Here is a 22,077-nt window from a genome sequence, read left to right as displayed (position 1 = left end):
GGTTTAACGTCCCCATCAACAGCCCTTACTTAATGCTGGCTTTTTGCACACCCCGCCTCCATCATCATACACCATAGTTTTACGACCGGTTACCCTTCCTGACGTTAAAGGACTAGGATTTTAAATCGCAGTATACGCGACAAATCTGTTGTAGCGGGTTTTATAACTAGATGTCCCGGTACCGGCACATAGCCTACTCCTACCGAAGAAGCCTGCACAAGGCTTATCACCTCCATCCGACAAATGAATCACCCTCAACACTCTTGTACCCGCAATCATTCTCGCTACTTCGGGAGATAGCGGGTTCGATCTCCTACTGTCGGAAGCCGTAAAAAATAGCAAAAGCAAGGCGAGGGACCTGCGCGATCATCATAACGTGTAATTACATGATCTAGCCGGATGCCCTTCCTGACGGCATAAGTTGCCAGGATTTGAATCGCGGTATCCATCATTGTGTCTGACTTGCGTGTATGCAAGCTTACGCGTATTTTTTTTTGCTGAGATATAATGCTACTTCCGTTCGCCAGCTATAGCAGAAACTCGCAGTACTGCGTCTATTTCGTCTTACAACTTGGAGGAGACAACATGTGTACATATAATTAATGATTTTTCACCCCCTATTTTTTAAAAAAACATGTAAGTATGTAGTATCTCGCAAAATTCTTATCCGTGTGTGTGTGTGTTTCGAGAAAAAAAGAGTAACGTGTATCAGTGTTCTAGTCGTGTTGCAATTACTAAGTGAGTGACCGAGCGAGTTGGCTACGCAGTGTGCTTTCTTGATTTTCGTATGACATATATCAGTGTATTTGCAATTACTAAGCGTCTTAGCAGTGCGGTGAACGAGTTAGCTACGCGGTATAGATTTTTTATTTTCGCACTAAGCAAATCATTTGAAGTGTTGCCGAGTTAGCTATGCGATATGTGCACAGTGTGTTTTTGATTTTCGTACTAGGCAAGTGATAGGCGAGATAGCTATGCGATATGTGCACAGTGTGTATTTTTGATTTTTACACTAGGTAAATCATTGAAGTTGTACTTTTGCTCTGAACACATCAAACAATGTTCTAATCACATGTTGTACCGAGTACAGTGTTCGATTCTAGTCTTGCTATGTTTCAATCTAATGTTCTCAGAACAAAGGTATCCCCTAACATGTATCGGATCACATGTTAAGGTTAACGACATCGAGTGTAGTGTTCGATTCTAGTCTTGTTATGTTTCAATCTAATTTTCTTAGAACAAAGGTATCCCCTGACATGTTGTATCGAGTAGTGTTCGGTCCTACTTGTTTAGTGATCTGAACACATCAATCAATGTTCTGATCACATGTTGTATCGAATGCAGTGTTCGATTCTAGTCTTGTTATGTTTCAATTTGATCTTCTTAGAACAAAGTTATCCCCTGACGTGTTGTATTGAGTACAGTGTTCAATTCTAGTTGTTTAGTGATCTGAACACATCAGACAATGTTCTAATCACATGTTGAAGTTGACAACATCGAGAACAGTGTTCGATTCTAGTTGTTTAGTGATCTGAACACATCAATCAATGTTCTGAATCACATGTTAAGGTTAACGACATCGAGTGCAGTGTTCGATTCTAGTCTTGTTATGTTTCAATTTGATCTTCTTAGAACAAAGTTATCCCCAGACGTGTTGTATTGAGTACAGTGTTCAATTCTAGTCTTGTTATGTTTCAATCTGATCTTCTTAGAACAAAGGTATCCCCTAACATGTTGTATTAAGTACAACGTTCGATTCTACTTATGTAGTGTTCTGAACACACCAAACAATGTTTTAATCACATGTTGAAGTTAACGACATCGAGTACAGTGTTCGATTCTAGTCTTGTTATGTTTCAATCTGATCTTCTTAGAACAAGGGTATCCTCCGACATGTTGTATCGAGTACAGTGTTCGATTCTAGTCTTGATCACTTATTTTGTGTTCTGAACACATCAATGTTCTGATCACATGTTGTATCGAGTACAGCGTTTGATTCTACTCTTCTTATGTTTCGCAAGTCTAAACATGTACAATAATGTTATCGCTGCACACGCTTGCCTTCGCGATGCAGGTTTAAACTTGTTCGATATAAAGCTATGCCTTGACATAAGAGGCGGAGGAGGAGGTAGAGAAGCAGGAGGAGGAGAATGATAAGGTGTTAACAGCCTATGTATAGTCGCCATTATTTAAAGATGACACCTGTCAAAAGAATTTTTCAAATTATCCACCACCACATTTCAGCTAAAGAGGGCAGCAGGGTGCTCTGTTGATTAAGCACATAGAATTTCAATTTGCTCTCCACCGCATGCATAACAGCAACCGTTATCTTGCGCAGTAGCCTCTAAGCTAGCTTTCTTCATAAGAGTAACCGCCATCTTGTGCGAGCACCCCCTAGGCTGTCTCATAAGGAGCTATGTATAGCCGCAATCTTGCGCAAGCATCCTTAGGGGCGTCTCTAGCCATCTTGTGAAAGGACCCTTAATCCACCTCATAAGAGCAACCACCATCTTGCGCAAGCATCCCCAGGGTGTCTCATAAGGAGCCTTGTATAACCGCCATCTTGCGCAAGCAACCCAAGGGAGTCCCATAAGAACCTATGTATAGCGACCATCTTGCATAAGCACCTTTAAGGAGTCATGTATAGCCACCATCTTGTGCAATTAGCGTCGAGAGATGGCTGCTGTAGAATTTTTCTTTTTAAATTATCCGCCACCATATTTCAACTAAAGAGTGTAGCACTGAGGTTTGCGATGTAAGATGGCGGATGACAGCTGACAAAAAGCGCGTGAGTTTGTTTACTAAACAAGAGCACGTGGAATTTTTCAATTTGCCGCCACCACATTTCAAAGGTATCTAGCTAAAGATGGCAGCACGGTGCTGTCTTGATTAAAGATGGCGGATGACAGCTAACAGAACTTTTCAAATTGCTCGCTACTACAGAGAGCAGCACGGTGCTCTGCAGATTAAAGATGACGGATGACAGCTGATGAAATTACCCGCATGATAGCAGCACAGTGCTCTATTGATTAAAGATGGCGGATGACAGCTGTCAAAAAAGCACGTGGCTTTGTTTCCAAACAAGAGCACATAGAATTTTTCAAATTGCCGCCACCACATTTCAAAGGTATCTAGCTAAAGAGTGCAGCACTGAGGTTTGTGATGCAAGATGGCTGATGACAACTGTCAGAAAAAAGCACGTGAGTTTGTTTCCAATCAAGAGTATGTGGAATTTGCCACCGCCACAAAGAGGGCAGCACGGTGCTCTCTGGATTAAAGATGGCGGTTGACAGCTGTCAGAAAAGCACATGGTTGTGTTTCCAAACAAGAGCGCGTGGAATTTACCACTACCACATAGAGGGCAGCACGGTGCTCTCTGGATTAAAAATGGCGGATGATAGCTGTCAAAAAAGCGCATAGGTTTGTTTCCAAACAAGAGCATAAAGAATTTTTCAAATTGCCGCCACTACTTTTCAAAGGTATCTAGCTAAAGAGTGCAGCACTGAGGTTTGCGATGCAAGATGGCGGATGACAGCTGTTACGTACCACATTTCAAAGGTAAGTAGCTAAAGAGGGCAGCACGGTGCTCTCTGGATTAAAGATAGCGGATGATAGCTGTCAAAAAAAGCGCATAGGTTTGTTTCCAAACCAGAGCATAAAAATTTTTTCAAATTGCCGCCACTACATTTCAAAGGTATCTAGCTAAAGAGTGCAGCACTGAGGTTTGCGATGCAAGATGGCGGATGACAGCTGTGACGTACCACATTTCAAAGGTAAGTAGCTAAAGAGGGCAGCACTGTGCTCTATGGAATAAAGATGGCGGATGACAGCTGCACGTGGATTTGTTTATCACACGCTAGTGAGGTTAAGTTGGAAGCACTAAGGTTTACGGCCGCCAAGATGGCAGCACTGCCGATGACAGGTGACGAATTTGCAGCTACTGCGATAAAGAGGGCAGCACGGTGCTCTGTAGTTTAAAGATGGCGGATGACAGCTGTCAAAAAGCACGTGGCTGTCAAAAAACACGTGGATTTGTTTATCTCGCGCCAGTGAGGTTAAGTTGGTACATCTAAGGTTTAGGTCCATCAAGATGGCAGTACTGAGGTTAGCGATACGTTGTTGTCTGTCAAAAAGCACGTGGCTGTCAAAAAACACGTGGATTTCTTTACCTCGCGCTAGTTAGGTTAAGTTGGTACTACTGAGGTTTAGGACCATCAAGATGGCAGTACTGAGGTTAGCGATGCGTTGTTGTCCTTCAAAAAGCACGTGGCTGTCAAAAAACACGTGGCTTTGTTTACCTCGCGCTAGTTAGGTTAAGTTGGTACCACTGAGGTTTAGGCCCGTCGAGATGGCAGCAGTGAGGGTAGCGATGTGTTGTTGTCGATGACAGCTGTCAAAAAGCACGTGGCTTTGTTTACAAATTCAAATCTCGCGCCAAAATTCAAATTTCCCGCGGGTGGTGGAGTGACCCCTGGGAGCCCGGAGGAGGTGGTGGCGGCCGAACTGTTCTATTATACTACTCATATCAATTAGCGGCACACTGTACGCGCAAACATCTTAATTATGTTGTGGTTATTTCCACATGCATTCACAGGCTTTAATAAACCACTGCGTTTCACTGCTCACTTTATAAACATTATTTCTCCACAGACGACTCTCACGCACTAATCACGACGAACCACTACCGAACTGGCGTTGTACTGAATGCTCGGATGCTGAGAGTGGGGGAAAAATGCAACCCTTTCGAACACGTTGGTCCGTTAATACGCAACGTATAGTGACGAACAGGATATCAAATTGTAGCTCTTGCATTCCCATTTCCACTGAGTGAATGTTTTCGAAATAGCTTCGTAGATTCTCAAACAATCTTAAAAGCGTCCTTTTGTTTCTGTCAGTAAATGATGACGAGCACAGGGGTTCCTTGTGTTCGCTGGCACGGTTAGGGTCCAACATCTGTTAGTCATTAAGACGCGCCCTTGTTTACAGCGTAGTTACCGCTCTGTCAGTTAAGTAGAGCACTTCTCGGTCTCATAATTATGCGTAAAATTCCCTTATTCAAATGAATGTTTGCGCTTAATTATCCATTGAGTATTTTGCGATTTATAAAAATTAACAGGGAAAAACAGTTGAATTCGATGAGTTAGCAGTGGTGACGGAATGAGGGAAATAGGGTTTAATGTTTGTTCTCATGTTGGACATCCTACATGGGATCAGCTAGTGACCTAAATTCTGTGTCATGTGATAACGCGTCTCTTTTCATCTCGCTCGCGGTTGGAGTGAGAGAACTTCACGTACAAGCGCTCTTGCACTGCCTCGCTGCTAATTACCAGCAACTAGAGCTCGGTCGCGCGACTCTGGATACTGCAAATCGAGTCCCGGAGCGGGCAGAAAAATTCTAACTTGGGCAGTTTTTATCCCAGAATGACGCGGAAAACGGCATATTACATCTCCTGGATATCATGACATACCATAGGTGACGTTGTGAACGGTCACACTGTGTCGGTGCGACGTAAAAACCACTTGTAAGAGTAGTTAAAATCTATTGAAATTATTTAAATTTTGTGTGTGTGCGTTCCATTTAGTGCTATTTGTATATTGGTGTTTAGTGCTTGTTGGTAGAAATTGGGAGTAGTGTTATTTGAATTTTATAACAAGTAATTCATTTGATGTTCAGTAGATTACGTTCTCTAGGTTAAGTAGGCTAGCTAGGTGTACTTTGTTTCGAATTTAGGTTTAGGAAATACTTTAGGTAATATTAACTTTTAAAACAATATTTTTAAATATCTGTAGGTTCGTTGGTATTATACTTACAAAGGCAGATTATCATAAGGAGTTATAACTCATTGTAATTTCCTCCGCTATTTTTCCGATATTTCGTACAGATATCCGTTCAAACTATCACGAAGGTAATAATTTATTACATTAAATAACACGATAAGCCTGTAAACATCGATTTAAAGAGAAGTTAAAGAGAATTCACGCTAATTCCACTTAATAATTACGGTACTTAACAGTTTTTTTTGGATTGTTGACGATTTTCGCTACATGCACATGATAGTAGTGTAAATAAATACAAAGTCAGCTGATTCATTATTCCGATAATTTGTAGTCTTAGTTCCCTGCATACTTTGTACTTTCCACCTTCGTTTATTCATCGAGTAAAAGTTAATAATCAAATTCCTATATCCCAATAACATTGCACTTCAAGCCGCCGGCGAGGTTTTGACAGAAATTATAGTAGACAACCCCTTATTCTCAGCATTTAAGGACACTTTTATTCTCCGTCCCGCGTAGTAGGGAAAATAATACTAATCCACCAGCGGTAAACGTTCATATAACCACACTTTAGCTGAAAATTGTAGTGTAGATACACTGTACGGTAGTATAGATACAGTACATTTAGATAGTGCCGTATCTTGCCTGCTACATTCGTGTGTTATCTTACGTGTATATTTATTAGAGCGTACCGGTAGTACTAATAATAATTTGTCTAAGTATTTAGCTTTGTTGGTATTCTTTGAGTACAGTAGTTCTTGCAAATTTCTTTTCTGTTTGTGCTTAGTAGTGACATACGGTACCGGTATCGTAATTAGGATACGTCTGAAAATACACTGACTGACAGAGCAAATGCAACACCAAGGAGGAGTGGTTCGAAAGGGATGAAAGTTGGGGAAAAAACAGAGTCGGCACGGAAGAATAATTGATGTTTATTTCAAACCGATATGCAGGTTACACAATGCGCACGGCATCGACTCAGTAGGATGTAGGACCACCGCGAGCGGCGATGCACGCAGAAACACGTCGAGGTACAGAGTCAATAAGAGTGCGGATGGTGTCCTGAGGGATGGTTCTCCATTCTCTGTCAACCATTTGCCACAGTTGGTCGTCCGTACGAGGCTGGGGCAGAGTTTGCAAACGGCGTCCAATGAGATCCCACACGTGTTCGATTGGTGAGAGATCCGGAGAGTACGCTGGCCACGGAAGCATCTGTACACCTCGTAGAGCCTGTTGGGAGATGCGAGCATTGTCTGGGCGGGCATTATCCTGCTGAAACAGAGCATTGGGCAGCCCCTGAACGTACGGGAGTGCCACCGGCCGCAGCACATGCTGCACGTAGCGGTGGGCATTTAACGTGCCTTGAATACGCACTAGAGGTGACGTGGAATCATACGCAATAGCGCCCCAAACCATGATGCCGCGTTGTCTAGCGGTAGGGCGCTCCGCAGTTACTGCCGGATTTGACCTTTCTCCACGCCGACGCCACACTCGTCTGCGGTGACTATCACTGACAGAACAGAAGCGTGACTCATCGGAGAACACGACGTTCCGCCATTCCCTCATCCAAGTCGCTCTAGCCCGGCACCATGCCAGGCGTGCACGTCTATGCTGTGGAGTCAATGGTAGTCTTCTGAGCGGACGCCGGGAGTGCAGGCCTCCTTCAACCAATCGACGGGAAATTGTTCTGGTCGATATTGGAACAGCCAGGGTGTCTTGCACATGCTGAAGAATGGCGGTTGACGTGGCGTGCGGGGCTGCCACCGCTTGGCGGTGGATGCGCCGATCCTCGCGTGCTGACGTCACTCGGGCTGCGCCTGGACCCCTCGCACGTGCCACATGTCCCTGCGCCAACCACCTTCGCCACAGGCGCTGCACCGTGGACACATCCCTATGGGTATCGGCTGCGATTTGACGAAGCGACCAACCTGCCCTTCTCAGCCCGATCACCATACCCCTCGTAAAGTCGTCTGTCTGCTGGAAATGCCTCCGTTGACGGCGGCCTAGCATTCTTAGCTATACACGTGTCCTGTGGCACACGACAACACGTTCTACAATGACTGTCGGCTGAGAAATCACGGTACGAAGTGGGCCATTCGCCAACGCCGTGTCCCATTTATCGTTCGCTACGTGCGCAGCACAGCGGCGCATTTCACATCATGAGCATACCTCAGTGACGTCAGTCTACCCTGCAATTGGCATAAAGTTCTGACCACTCCTTCTTGGTGTTGCATTTGCTCTGTCAGTCAGTGTATAACCCAATACATTCACTGTTCTGTTTTCATTTAATCCACCTTTATAGTAGGGGGAATCATGGTCCATCTCCTTCAGCCTTGCAAATAGAACCGTAAACTGGGTGGCATTCTTAGCATAGCCAATGTAAACAGGCATGGCACCAAGAAGGTTTAAAAAAATAAACCCTGAAGATATTGCAGACTGAAGTTCTGTTGATTTGAGGTATTTTTTCTCCTTAGCAGCAAGATACAGATTTAAGCCTCAGGAGATATTTCCTTCAGCTGAAATATCGTACACATCACTGAGTTAGAAGGTAAATTCTCAAGAATCGGTTAACAAATGACAGTACATTTAAGATTATGGACATTTATTAATATACCTTGGCTATATACACTAAAAGATCATAATTATATTGGAACTGAATCAAAGATAAGAGCTTATATACATCAATGCTGAACTTCATATATACATCAATGCTGAATTTCATAGTCTTGTACTTCACCAATATCTGAGGTCAGTTTCCTTGATCCATTTATGTCCAGTAATGTGCTTTTGCAACACCGTGCATTAGATAAGTCACATAATAACTGGCACAGCCTGAAGTAGCATGTGAATACGAATACCACTATAGTTTTAAAGTTTATTTTAATATTGGTATACGAACCCTGAAACACTTTAATAATAACAATAATAATAATAATAGACAGCATAAATTATTATAATTAAATTACAAATTTCCATGATTTTAACAAATCATTTCTCTCAAACTTTTTTCACCAAATGTCTGATATCACAATTTTATTATAGATTTCGACACAGAGGTGTTGCTCATAGCAAGCAACTAGAAAAATTTTTAACTCTGGCCAGTTTCCAGCTAACAGTAATTTTTCTTAAGACTTTTGTATCTATTAAATCTTATATTCAGATGCAGTATGGATATTTTAATACTGCCTATCTGAAGGTATATATTTCAAGACATAGCTTAACTCTTATAGTGCCAGGCGGCCGATCTATTGGCCATGCGAGCTGCTGCTAAAAATGCCAGGCGCCAATCTGTCAGCCATGCTCTTCTTTCGCCTTTATCTTCAATTGCAGCATAGGTAATACCGCTGGAAGCTTTTGCTCTGGAAATATCTATTATATGTGATATGGACATGAGTGAGATTTTATAAAAGCTTTCTTTCGACCCACTGTAAGTTTTGTGCGTGGTAGCCCTGCACTCTGCCACTTCATGTTACTTGCTTGTTTATATGGCTGTTCATTTACCTCCAATAGTGCAAAGGTGGATAAATACATGAAAGATGATAAAACATCACGTATTTTAAACATTGATTGATTCATTAGAGAATAATTTATTGACTGACAAGTGTTCGAAGTAAGGAATAAGTTATTGTATATTTAACCCGCATGTGCATAATTTCAAGAACTGCATAAAACTTTAGTTTTTAATTCAAAATTAGCTTAATATTCTCACAAAGGTATCATCCCCATGTGAAAAAATACACTATAAATGTAAAAATTAGGTCAAATTTTGAAATTTAAGTTTTTCAAAAAAATAATAAAAATTTGTACATTTTTAAGTGAAGAAAATGCAAATCTATTGCAGTTATAGTCAGTCCACTCACATGTTCTCTATTCATGTGAGTGCTATGAAGAAAAAGAACAGAGATTTACCTCCAAAAATATAAGTAAGAGAATGTTTACCCTTCTTTGCACATTTTCATTAAAATCATCAAAGAACATTCCAGATTTCTAAGCAAATTTGCTCATCAATGAAAGACTGCACTCGCTTTACATTTACTATTTGTACAAAATGGTGCAAAAAAAAAAGGGGGGGGGGGAACAACTAGCTGGTATAAAGTCTGTAACAAATTTTCTAATAACCTTTACATTAATCTGTTTTGATTCAAAATCTTACTGGTCATGAATGACTTAGAGAACTTGTTCAGACTAACAAAAGCTATATTTACATTATTGGATTGGAAAACTGAAGAGTCATTTTGGAAGAGTAAAGACAATCACTAATGTGATATCCTCACAGCAGAGAGCAACAAATAATTATTACAAGTAATCATGCAACAAAGAATGCCTAGTTAGGTATAATATCCATATTATGCAAATTAAGAAAACATCTTTTCAAAATTATAATAATATGGTGGTTTAAAAATACATTGATTTACATTAACCCGAGATTGTCATTCAAATATTGATGGCCTCTCTAATAAAATTCTCACCTAATCTGCAAAATAACTGTGTTGATTGATTATCTAGGCTGTGTCAACTTACAAAGTTACACTGGATCTCCTCCAAGTAGGACAGCTCTTCCACGAGCAGTAACAGTTACTTCAGGTACACAGATCTTTCAGGTTCATTATTGCCGGCACCATGAGTAGGAGGAAAAATACTTTGAGAAGGGCCAAATCTGTTGGTATAGTAGCCAGAGGGTGAAATGGGTTTTTATTTTTCAATCTAGATAGCTTTGATTTTTACTCATGTAACCTTTATTTACAATTTCGAATACCTAATTATTATTTTTACACATACGCTTTTGGCGTTCCCAAATCTTCAGTCTTGACTTCCAATAATTTTTATCCTGCAAGTAACTTTTATCTCCAGTAAAAACCATTTTATAATAACCACCACAATATTTATCACTGATAAGTCTCTTGATTCTCTGTTCAGTGGTTTCGTTGTATTTAAACTTGTCAACCTCCATCCAACCTATTAATGGTGGATCTCCCTTTTTCTGGGTCTTTGCATTTTTTAAAATATCTTCACATTTTACTTTCCTTGGCACCATACCTACAGAGAAAAGTGAAAAGATTTACAGACAACAGATTTTCATGAGCAAAATAAGGGATACACATAATTAAAGAACAGACATCTTTCAAACCACATGTTAATTAGTGAAATAATTTTTACACTCTGCTTTTCTATCCTGTTCACACAGATCAATTGACATGTCCAATGGAACACAACTATGAAGAGGGGAGCACTTGCACTTATTAAATCAGACAATGAGGCTAACACCACAAAATGGAAATAAGATAACATATTATGATGTTTTAATGTAAATTAAGTAGAATAATAACAAATACTTAACTTGTGTACTAGTCAAGATCAACAGCACACACCAGTGAACATACTAGAATATTCTGCAAACTACAACTTACCTATGGAATTAATGAAATGTTTTATCAACACAGATAAAAATGTTTTAATGTGTGCTATAAGAATGCTACAGAACAATTTTAAGTCATAAGAACATTACACATCATTATTTTAACGAATCATGTGGCATTTAGGAATATATTAAGTGGAGTTTTAAAGACGCACATTGCAAGTCATATGAACATTGACAAACATTTTAGACTAAGAGAAAAACACCAAAACGTATTTTAACACTACAATATTATTATTTTTTTATGTGATACTCATTATTGAATTCAGTGATGCTTTGAATTGTACATTATGTTGTTATTAGGTTCTATGATCAGCTGAAGATGACCTGAATAGGGGTCGAAACTAATGTGATATAGATATGTTTTAGAAGCTATATATCAATAAAGTATTGATTAGGTGGAAGATTCCCATCTTTATAATTGTGTAGACTAAACTATCAATACGGACATGAAACTAATAGATTATAATATGTGGTGCAGAATCGATGGTGGCGCCAACCAGGAGACAGCAACGTACAGGTCCGTAGAGAAAAGAATATTTTACAATGGAAGAAGAAATCATTTACGCAGCAAGAGTCCAAGAGTGTCTGTAGTGTTCTCGGAGGGAAAGGAGAAAAGGGGGGACAAGAAATGTGGAGCGCTCCAAAGGGGGGGGGGGGGGGTGAAGGAGGTGGGGGGGGGGGGGGATACAATGAACATGATGAAAACATTTTAGCTACATTTTGTATGAGAATTTAACAAGAACTTTGAGGAATAAAATTTAACATACTGGTATTTAACATTTTTTGTTGTTGTTTTGGCATAAGGATTAAATTTGAAGAACATAGTACACTTTCTTTTGTTTTACACGAGAATTAAATTTTGGAGGAAGATAATATTTTTTTTTGTTACATCAGAATTAAGTATAGAAGGAAGAACATTGTACATATTTTTTGTGACATCAGGATGAAATGTTTGAGGAAGAACGAGAGGAATGATAATGTAAAGAAGGCAATGAATGAGTGGATGCACACACACATGCGCGCGCGCACACAAAAAAAGGAATCAGGTGAGAGATTTTTTTTTTCTTTCTCTCTTCCAAATATAAACTACTGTATGCTGAGAGAAAATTAGGGAAATGAGCATTCAATACATACAACGGGGTTGGAGTTGGGAGAGCCGTACAAGTAGAGGGCACAATAAACAAGTAAAATGTGTTCTAAAGAACATACAATAGCAGTGACAATAGCAAAAAATCGACGTTCTCTCGGGGGAAATGTGGAGGGGAGGTGGGGGGGGGGGGGCGCTTAAGAGATGAATGGTTTTAACTGAGATAAGTGAGTATGCTTAGCATCTGACAAATCTGAAATATTTTGCAATAAGGCATTCATAGGGGAGGTGTAAGCAAGAATACAGTATCGTATGGGCCAGCCCATTTTAGGAAAAGTTTTGCAGATTGGCTGTTGATAGCTGAACTTTGAGGATGATTCAATAATAAAACTGAATCCCCAAGTTTAAATGTGGAGGGTACACGTTTAGAATTATGTTTCTTACGGTGTAATTCCTGTGCTTTGTATAAATTTGTCGAAGTAGATTGCCAGGCTTGTTTTGAAGAACGAATGTTCTGCTGAAACAACAGCGTGGGGAGGTTCCAGTTTAAGGAAAGGGGAGAGTGAAGCTCAGGCCCAAAAATAAACTAGCAGGAGTACATTTAATGGCCTCATTGATAGTAGAATTAAAGGCAAGAGTTAGGGAAAGGAGCTCTGTGTCCCAGGTTTTGTGTTTATCAGAATGAAAGATAGAAAGAACTATTTTCAGATTTCGATGGTATCTCTCGAACATATTCGCTTGAGGGTATTAGGGTGTGGTAAAAATCTTTTTTTGATGCCTAGGGAGAAGCACATATCATAAAATGCTTTCGCCGTAAAAATAGCAGCATTATCAGACACTAATTTCTGTGGGATTCCATTGAGTGGAAAAATTTGATTAACTAGGAGGTTTATTATGGTAGTGGTGGAGGCATTGCGAATTGGGTGGATAACTAAACATTTGAAGAAGTCATCTAGTAAGGTAAACATATATACATTTCCTTTGGATGATCGTGTTAGGGGGCCGACAAGATCTATATAAAAATCTTCAGTGGGATATAAGGGAAGTGCAGCGGAGTAAGTAAGGTTTAGCTTTCTGGCAAAATTCACAAGTCCTTACAAAGCTCTGGACAGCATGATACATTTTGGGCCAATAAAAAATAGGTGAAATAAGAGAGAGGTTTTGGAGATACCAAAATGGCCTCCCGCAGGGGAACCATGATAATAGGAAAGAATCATCAGCTGTAATGCTTTGGAGAGTACAACTTTAGGTGTAGATTTTGGTGTGACCTTATATACTAATAAACTGTTAAGGATATAAAAGGGTCCTTTGTAATCTGCCTGTGAAATACTTTGGCGCAATTCCATGCAGTAAGGATCAGTAAGGTGATAACTATAGCACGATTCAAAAGATAAAGGAAAATTAGCCAGAGAAACTACAGCATTGACATCACAGATATGGCCTGATGAAACATTAGAAAGGGAATCCAAATTATAATCACCAGAAGGATCAGAAAGTCTGGAGGGAACATCAGCTACGATATTGTGGTGACCTGGTACAAATTTTAATGAAAACTTAAATCTAGATAAGCGCATTAACCAGTGACCAGTACGTCCAATCTTGGGAGCATTATTTCTCAAGAGCCAGGCTAATGCTTGATTATCTGTAAGGACGGTGAATTCCTTATGCTCAATATAATTGGAAAAGTGTTCTAAAGTTAATATAAGGGCTAAAGCTTCCCTTTCATAGGTAGAGTATTGACGCTCAGTGGGGGATAAAAGATGACTAAAGCAAGCAATAGGGAAAGCTTGTTGGTCAACAATCTGATGTAGAGCCCCTCCTATGGCAATATTGGATGCATCAGTGTGTATTTCAAATGGGAGAGAAAAATTTGGTATCTGAAGACTAGGAGCCTGAACGAGTAGATTTCAAATTAATGAAAGCTTGAGTTTGGGCATTAGACCACTGAAATTTTACATCCTTACGTTTAAGAGAGTAAAGGGGTTCAGAAATGTGGGAGTAAAGGGGAATAAATTTACTATAAAACCCAGTCATTCCCAAATAGGTACAAAGTTGTTTAAGATTCTTAGGGTGTGGGATTTGATTGATAGCAGTGGTCCTTTGAGGATCGACAGAAATGCCTTCTGATGACAGAATATGGCCTAGAAATTTTACAGAGATATGAGCCAAGAAAATTTTTGAAGGGCTGACGGTTGGGTTCGCTTGACGTAATCTAGACAGAACTTCAGTTAAATGAACAACATGAGAATCAAAGTCAGTACTAAATAGAAGTCATCTATATACGGTAACATATAATGGAATTTAATGTCAGAAAATAAAGAGTCAATAAGCCTTTGCATAATTTGGGAACCCAAATTAAGGCCAAAAGGGACTTTTGTGAATTCATACAGACCAATAGGTGTAATAAATGCTGTGCATCACCTATTAGCCGCGTCCAGGGGGATCTGAAGAAAGGCAGAATTAAGATCCAATATAGAAAAATATTGGCATTACTAAAGTACTGGAAAGCATTCTGGAAATTTGGAATTAGGTAAAGCATCATAAATGATTTTCCTATTCAACTTACGATAGTCCACAACTAAACGTGAAGTACCGCCTGGTTTGTCTACAAGAAAGGCTGGGGAAGCAAAGTAGAGGGAACAATGATTGAATTATCAAGCATTTCCTGAAGAAGAGTGTTCATTTTTATGCATCCTGAGTGGATTTAACTGATAAGGAGGTGAACATACAGGAATCTGATCGATTAAATCAATATGTGCCTGATAATTAAGCACAGTACCTAAGTTGGGCGATATAACATCTGAAAATTGGGCAATAAGATTATTTACTGTTTTTGCTGAGGGTCTCAGCAGAACAGTGGGAAATAAAACAAGAATACTGAGTAGGGTAATCAAAACGGTTGATAAGGGGAATATGAAGTGAAGGATCAAAATGAAATGAAATACAAGAATTTAAAGTTTGGTAAATAAGCCACGTCGAAGAGAAAAAATCATATCCAAGAATAATAGGAAAGGGCAAATTTTTAACAATATAGAATGGAGAGGACCAAGTACATTTCTGTATCTTCAAAGAAAGGTATACCGTACCCAGAATATTTGGGGAATGATTTGAAGCAGAATTACACTGTATAGTGAAAGGAAGTATCTGAAGTGTTTGATCGAGATCAAGTAACTCAAGAAAAAGAGAGTGATCCATTAATGATCGAGTAGACCCAGTGTCCAATATGGCTACAGAAGGGAGCTTGTTAAGTAAAACAATTACAGAAGAAGTTCTTTCTCTTTGATTTGGAAAACTCGAGAAGTACCTGACGACTTGAAGAATGCTACCATCATCAATCACTATCTTCAAGAAAGGCAATCGTAGTGTATGTGGGAACTACCGTGGTATATTGTTTTTGTCAATTGCAGGTAAAATTTTCTCAAGAATTCTATTAAACCAGCTCCGAGTTATCTCAGAGAGGATTTTGCCCGAGTCTCAAAGTGGTTTCCGAACCTCCAGAGGCACGACAGATATGATCTTTTGTGCTAAACAACTCCAGGAAAAATGCAGAGAACAGCAGCCTCTGTATTTAGTTTTCTATGATCTGGAAAAAGCCTTTGATTCAGTACTAAGATCTGCTATGTGGAAAGTATTGAGACATTTTGGATGTCTGAAAGTTATGTGGAACTGGTTCAAGCTCTTCATGATGGCATGTCTGGACAGGTTCTTCATGGTAACTCAGTATGAGATTCGTTCCCAATCACTCATGGATTGAAACAAGGCTGTGTGCTTGCTCCTACACTCTTTGCACTGTACATGGCTGCCATGCTGCATGAATCATCTGCAAACATCTTAGGCATGGAAATTAAATTTAGTTTTGATGGAGGCCTTTTCAATCTGGCAAGACTTCGCTCACAAAGATGTACTCTGGTTACCCGGGTGACAGAACTGCAGTATGTCGATGACACCGCATCTCCTGCTCTTACACCTGCAGAACTACAACAGCCAGTCAATTGCTTTAAAACTGCATGTGATCGCTTTGGTCTTGCCATTAATGCAAAAAAAACGAAAAGTACTTGCACAACCTGCTCCAGGATTAACACTTCCTGAGTTTAATATTTTCATCTTAGACACAACACTGGAACAGGTTGATCATTTTCATATCTTGGAAGCATCTTGTCTAAACGGTGTACCTGTGAACAAGACGTTGATAAAAGAATTGGGGCTGCTCTCGCAGCATTCGGATGGTTAATGCACAGAGTCTTCATGAAAAACGACCTAAAACTGCATACCAAACTCATGGTATACAAAGCTGTTGTCATTTCCACGCTGCTGTATGGCTGTGAAACTTGGACACTCTATCACCGTGATATCAAAACACTTGAGCGCTTCCACCAACAGAAAATAAGATTCATCTTGAATATTAAGTGGGAGGACTATGTGACCAACATGGCAGTTCTCGACAAAGCACAGCTAAATAGCGTTGAGGCAACAATCATCGCTCATCAACTGAAATGGTTAGGCCATGTTCACTGTATGGGTGATACCAGGCTTCCCCGCCAAATTCTTTATGGTGAACTTTGCTCTGGTAGTAGACCTCGTGGAGCCCTTCTTAAACATAAGGAAATTCATAGTATTTGTCCGTATTGAACTGAGATCACAATTATTAAAATCTAGCAGGTTCCACTTTTTTCAATACAAAATACAATGTTGTTGGATGGTTTTTACAACATATATTTTATTACAGAACTAGTTTCGGTGTTCATTTAGACACCATCATCAGCTGTATAGTAAATGAAAAAAACTTGGCGATATAAACAATGAACAACAATAACATATTGCTATACTTAACTCCTTAAAATCTATATTATGCTAAGTTTAAAAACTCTAATTTATAACAAGAAAACCCTTGTAAGTCAAAAATCTAAAATCTCATCTCTGAGTAATGAGTTGTCTTCAAATTCCGTAATGGCTATTATTCTATACACTCGTAAATGTTGGGTTCATATACGATCTTAAAATTGAGGAATTAAAATTGAATGCAGTCCTTTAATGTGAAAATGTTCATTTCATATATACGTTGTTAGCCATTTGTTGGATAAAAACTCGTTGTGTACAATAAAATTATTAAACTGCGCCGTCTTATTAACTTTGTTGGTGTGTAGAAACGTAGTTTCTATGCCGTAAATATAATGGTTGGAACTGTGATTTGATGAAGTTCCTTACGTTTAATGATGAAGCCCACCAGGCAAGTCCTATAGCTCATCGTTATACGAGCCCCTCTTAAGCGTTTTAAGGACCAGCTGAAACACATCATGAAGACAACTGGTATAGATATACAGACATGGGAAGAATGTGCTGTGGACCGCTCACTGTGGCGGAACACTACATCCATCGCTGTCAACTTGTTTGAAAGAGAATGCCGCAGACATCAAGAGGCCAAGCGACAAGCAAGAAAACTCTGTCAATTATAACCCCGCCCTCCTCCATCCATTCAGTGTGATTTGTGTGGGCATATGTTTGATGCCAGGATTGGTTTGTTTAGTCATCGTGAACACATCTATAAACTGAGTTGAACTGGTCAATGTATGCAGGAAGAAGTTATATATACTCGGATCGAGTTACAGCCGACGACAGAAGAAGTATGGGGAATTAACTAATGTAAAGCAATATCGTTAAGAAGCGACAGATTTTGACCATTATCGCGCAAACTGCCTATTGATGCGGTCTGTACTGGTTTCCCGATAGAGGAGTAGGACATTGTTTTGCAATATGTCCAAATCCTTTACACCGATAACATTTAAAGGATGAATTGGTGGAAGATAAGGTAGGACTTGAATCACTTCGATGTCTATACGGTCTTGGCAGTGGGGTATTAGATGGAGTCGGTAACGATGGCTGACTAGGCAAAGGTGGAGGAGGAACGGTAGCGTAATAAGAAGCATTACTGTATGAATTTAGTGTATATGCTTGTGCTATATTATAAAGATGAGCAATAGTAGTGGGAGGAGCAAAGGGGTTAATGAGTTGTTTAAAAAGGCGAGGCAAAAAAGTGTACAATAGACACTAATTCAGCAGGGTGAGTAGCAATAGCTAAAACATCGCTGAAGATAATTATTGTGTCTAAATAATCATAAGTTGATTCATGTGGATACTGACGATGCCTAATGAGTTCATTACTCAAGTTATTCCGAATTTCATATGGCAAAAAATGACGATGTAATTCATTTCAAAATTGTTCCCGTTCCTGAAGATGATTCACGTTTTCCAACCAAAATTTGCTCAAAAATGTTGAAATCTTAGGGTATAAAAGATTAAGCTATGGAGCAATTTACATAAGCAAGAACTTTTGTGCTGAAAATAGCCATAATACTAAACTCTTAGGGTCTGTAGTGGTTAAATGAGGAACTTGATTAAGTGCTTGTTTGATAATGTGAAAATTAACAGATTTATTAAAGGAAGTGGTTGCCTGAAATACAAGATAATTTTGATAACCTGGCAATAGAGGTGGTATTTTGTTTGGAATGGTATTCCCCTGTATGTTATGAACAGGATTTTCGGGCATATTGGTATTAGATTTTCGGGCAAATTGGTATTAGTAGTAGTCATAGTTGAAGTGTTTAGTTCATGACGAATAGGGGAATTATGATTGATTAATTTGAGGTTAGGTAATAACTGAACTTGAGGCTGTTGCCGGAGTTGAGTGTTATAAATGTCAAAGAGATTGACAAAGTCGTTGGAAAATTGATTCATTTAAAAATATTTCACAAGATAAAGTGAGGTTAAGTACAACGTAACTTACAGCGAAACAAAGAGGTGAGTTTTGGTTTAGTTAATCTCTGCTACCATGTTGTTCTAATGTTATTATGTTGTTATCAACTGTTACTAGGTTATTACAGTACTCTGCCAGTATGTGGTGATAGTATGTTAGGCCAAGCTTACAGTTCACTGACAGAGTACTGGTTTAACATCGAAATTACTGACAATAATAATTAAACACTTTTGTGCGCAGTGGAATATAGCCCAGAGGGATCCGGGATGAAAAGGATGGTAACAAGACGTACAACGAAACAAAAAGATCATTCTGACAATGATAACAAGAACCTTTTACCTGGATATACTGTGATAGTACATATATCACACCCCCGAATTATATGTAGAAGTTAGAGATATTGTCAGTATTCGATTTATTATTATTATTATTATTATTATTATTATTATTATTATTATTATTATCAGTATTATTATTATTATTATTAGTATTTCATTTATACATTTTGCCATTTATATTGGTAAGCTGGAAGATATCCACATATGTAGGTATGAGTAATTTGTTTTGCACGAGTGGGAAAACCTTGCTTTAATAACTCTGGTAATTTGAATGAGTCATCTGGCTACCCCAGTGTTTGTTGATGTACTTGTGTCAGGAAATTCCATTTGTCATGTATATATCCCAGCCTGATGAGATGAGCTTGTTGTTGTATTAGGAAAGTTTGGTGATTCATGTAAAACTCAAGAGTGTTTGTTTATCTCTTGGGAGAAAGGAGAAGTTCAGGGCATGTCTTGACAAGAGGTTCACTCATGATTGGCTGGCAAGCACCAATCCAGACGTATCATCTGAGAGGAGGGGGATGTTGATGTCTATAAAAGGTTGATCATACGGCGGCAACCAGAGAGATTGTATGAGAGACATTGTAAGGGTGATTGTAAAGGAACGAGAAGGTAGATAACTACAACTACAACTGACGCACTGTACGGGAAGGAAGTGGTGCTGATACACGGTACTGGAGTGACACGGCAGCAATGAACTGGACTTAAAACGTTCGTGGAGCGTAGTCGTGTTATGTTTGTGGAAAGTGGCTGATTGTGGAGAGTGCTTGCGCATTAAGTATTGTAGCACTTGTGGCGGCCTAGCATTATATGTTGGTGAAAGCTATCTCAGACTTTCCATAAATTTATATGTTGAGGATCGACAGACGTGTGTATATATCTTTACAACAAGTGTTAAAATATGTGAACACAGTAGTACAAGGTACAGTATCTGTGTGATGTGATAACTGCCGATTATGAGAATCGGTAAATCGAATTGATATAGAGACAGTGAAGGGTGTTTATCTTCATACATGTACATTGTTCATCGGACCATCTACAAATGGTAGCTTAGTTCTCGCTTTCGTTTTCCCACGATTTTCATTATTGTTGTTGTTGTAAATATGGAGTCTTCCAGCAATATTTTATGTGTGTATTATATGTATAATGTTGTATGTTGATGAGGTGCTCATGCACGGAATTTGTTAAGAATATAGTTAGCTATTTTAGAATCAGTGTTATTGATGAACCTAGGTGCAGTTCCTACCTAATTAGTCGTTTTCAGGAGGTTAGGTAACGCCTGCAGCAGATGTACCAGTACGCAGCATTATGTACACGCCCTGGGATATAAAGTTTATCATGCTCTTATCTAAATTCGAGGGATCCATTCTGGTGAACTCTGGCGCCCATACTACGGACATTTCGGTTAATTATGCTTATTAATTTTATTACGTTTTTGAGTAATTTTATTTATATATTTTTATTTATCAGTAGTCATCAACTTATTACAATTGGCGCCCAACGTGGGGCTGAATGATTGGTACATCTGTTAGGCTGATAAGCGTAGGTGCACTTGTCAGGTGTGGATGGAATTCTACAAACTATGTCAGTGAAGTGTTTTATATGTACGTGATATGTATGTTGGAGTATGAAGAAATGTTGTAGCGGGTCGAGTATTATAAAATTGAGAAGTAGAGAGGTTGTTAAAGTTGCTGGTACCATGAATCAGGATAGGAGAAGTCAAAAGAATTCCACCACATTGAGTTTATCTAATTTAAGTGAGAGTAGCGAAATGGCTGATAGTAGGAAAGATCAATCGGCAACGATATGTGAGGAATCTAGTACCCCGTCTCAAACTCAGAATGTAGGGAATCAAGGCGAGTCTTCAATGCTCTGTATGATTAAATCGCTACTTAATGAGTTGAAGGGTGAATTGTCCAGTAAGATTGATAGCCAGAGTAAAGAGTTAAATTCAGTGAGTGTTGAATTAAATGCTGTTACCAGTAAAATCGATAATAATAATGTTGAATTGTCCAGTAAAATCGATAATAATAATGTTGAATTGTCCAGTAAAATCGATAATAATAATATTGAATTGTCCAGTAAAATCGATAATAATAATGTTGAATTGTCTAGCAAGATTGATAGTCAGAGTAAAGAGTTGAAGAGTGAATTGAGTTTTTTAAGTAATGAAATATACAGTATTAATAGTGAATTAAATTCAGTTAGTACGGAATTGTCTAGTAAGATTGAGAATCAAAGTAAGGAGTTAAATTTAGTGAGTGTTGAATTGTCTAGTAAAATTGATAGTTTAAGTAGTGCTGTGAATGGTAGAATAGATGAATTGAACCAGAAGTTCGACCATCAAAGCAGGGAAATTCAGGAAGTCAGTAATAAGGTAGAAGCTCAAAGCTTGGAATTGACTGAGAAAATTGAATGCCGATTTAATGTAGTTAGGAAAGAATTTGTTGAAAACAGCAAGGAATGTGATAAGAGAATAAAAATAGTGGAAGATAAAGTAGAAGAAATAGATAGAATTAAATCCAATCAGAACGTTTTAGCGAAGCGTATAGATGAAAAGAATGAGAAATTGGAGAAAGACCTTAAGTCGGTAAAAGATGACCTCAAGTCAGTAGAAGGAAATGCCAGAATGGTAGTTGAAGAAGGAATTAAAGCATGTCATGTAAAGTTAAGGCAGGAGATCAGTCAAATCCAAGTAGGTAGCAGC

General features: G+C 38.9%; 1 protein-coding gene across 1 annotated transcript in view; it reads right to left on the bottom strand.

Annotated features, from left to right (window-relative positions):
* Positions 1-10,109: 10,109 nt before the first annotated feature.
* The window catches only part of LOC136879225 (uncharacterized), a 62,218-nt gene continuing 50,250 nt past the window's right edge, over positions 10,110-22,077 (bottom strand). The window contains exon 3 of the mRNA XM_067153028.2: positions 10,110-10,812. Coding sequence (XP_067009129.2) covers positions 10,532-10,812 — 281 coding nt within the window. The 3' untranslated portion in view covers positions 10,110-10,531. The remainder of the gene's footprint in view (positions 10,813-22,077) is intronic.

This window comes from Anabrus simplex, chromosome 8 (assembly GCF_040414725.1).
Source record: "Anabrus simplex isolate iqAnaSimp1 chromosome 8, ASM4041472v1, whole genome shotgun sequence".
Taxonomy (NCBI): Eukaryota; Metazoa; Arthropoda; class Insecta; order Orthoptera; family Tettigoniidae; genus Anabrus; species Anabrus simplex.
Note: the sequence above shows the minus strand (reverse complement) of the source record. Positions and strands in the feature narration are given on the sequence as shown.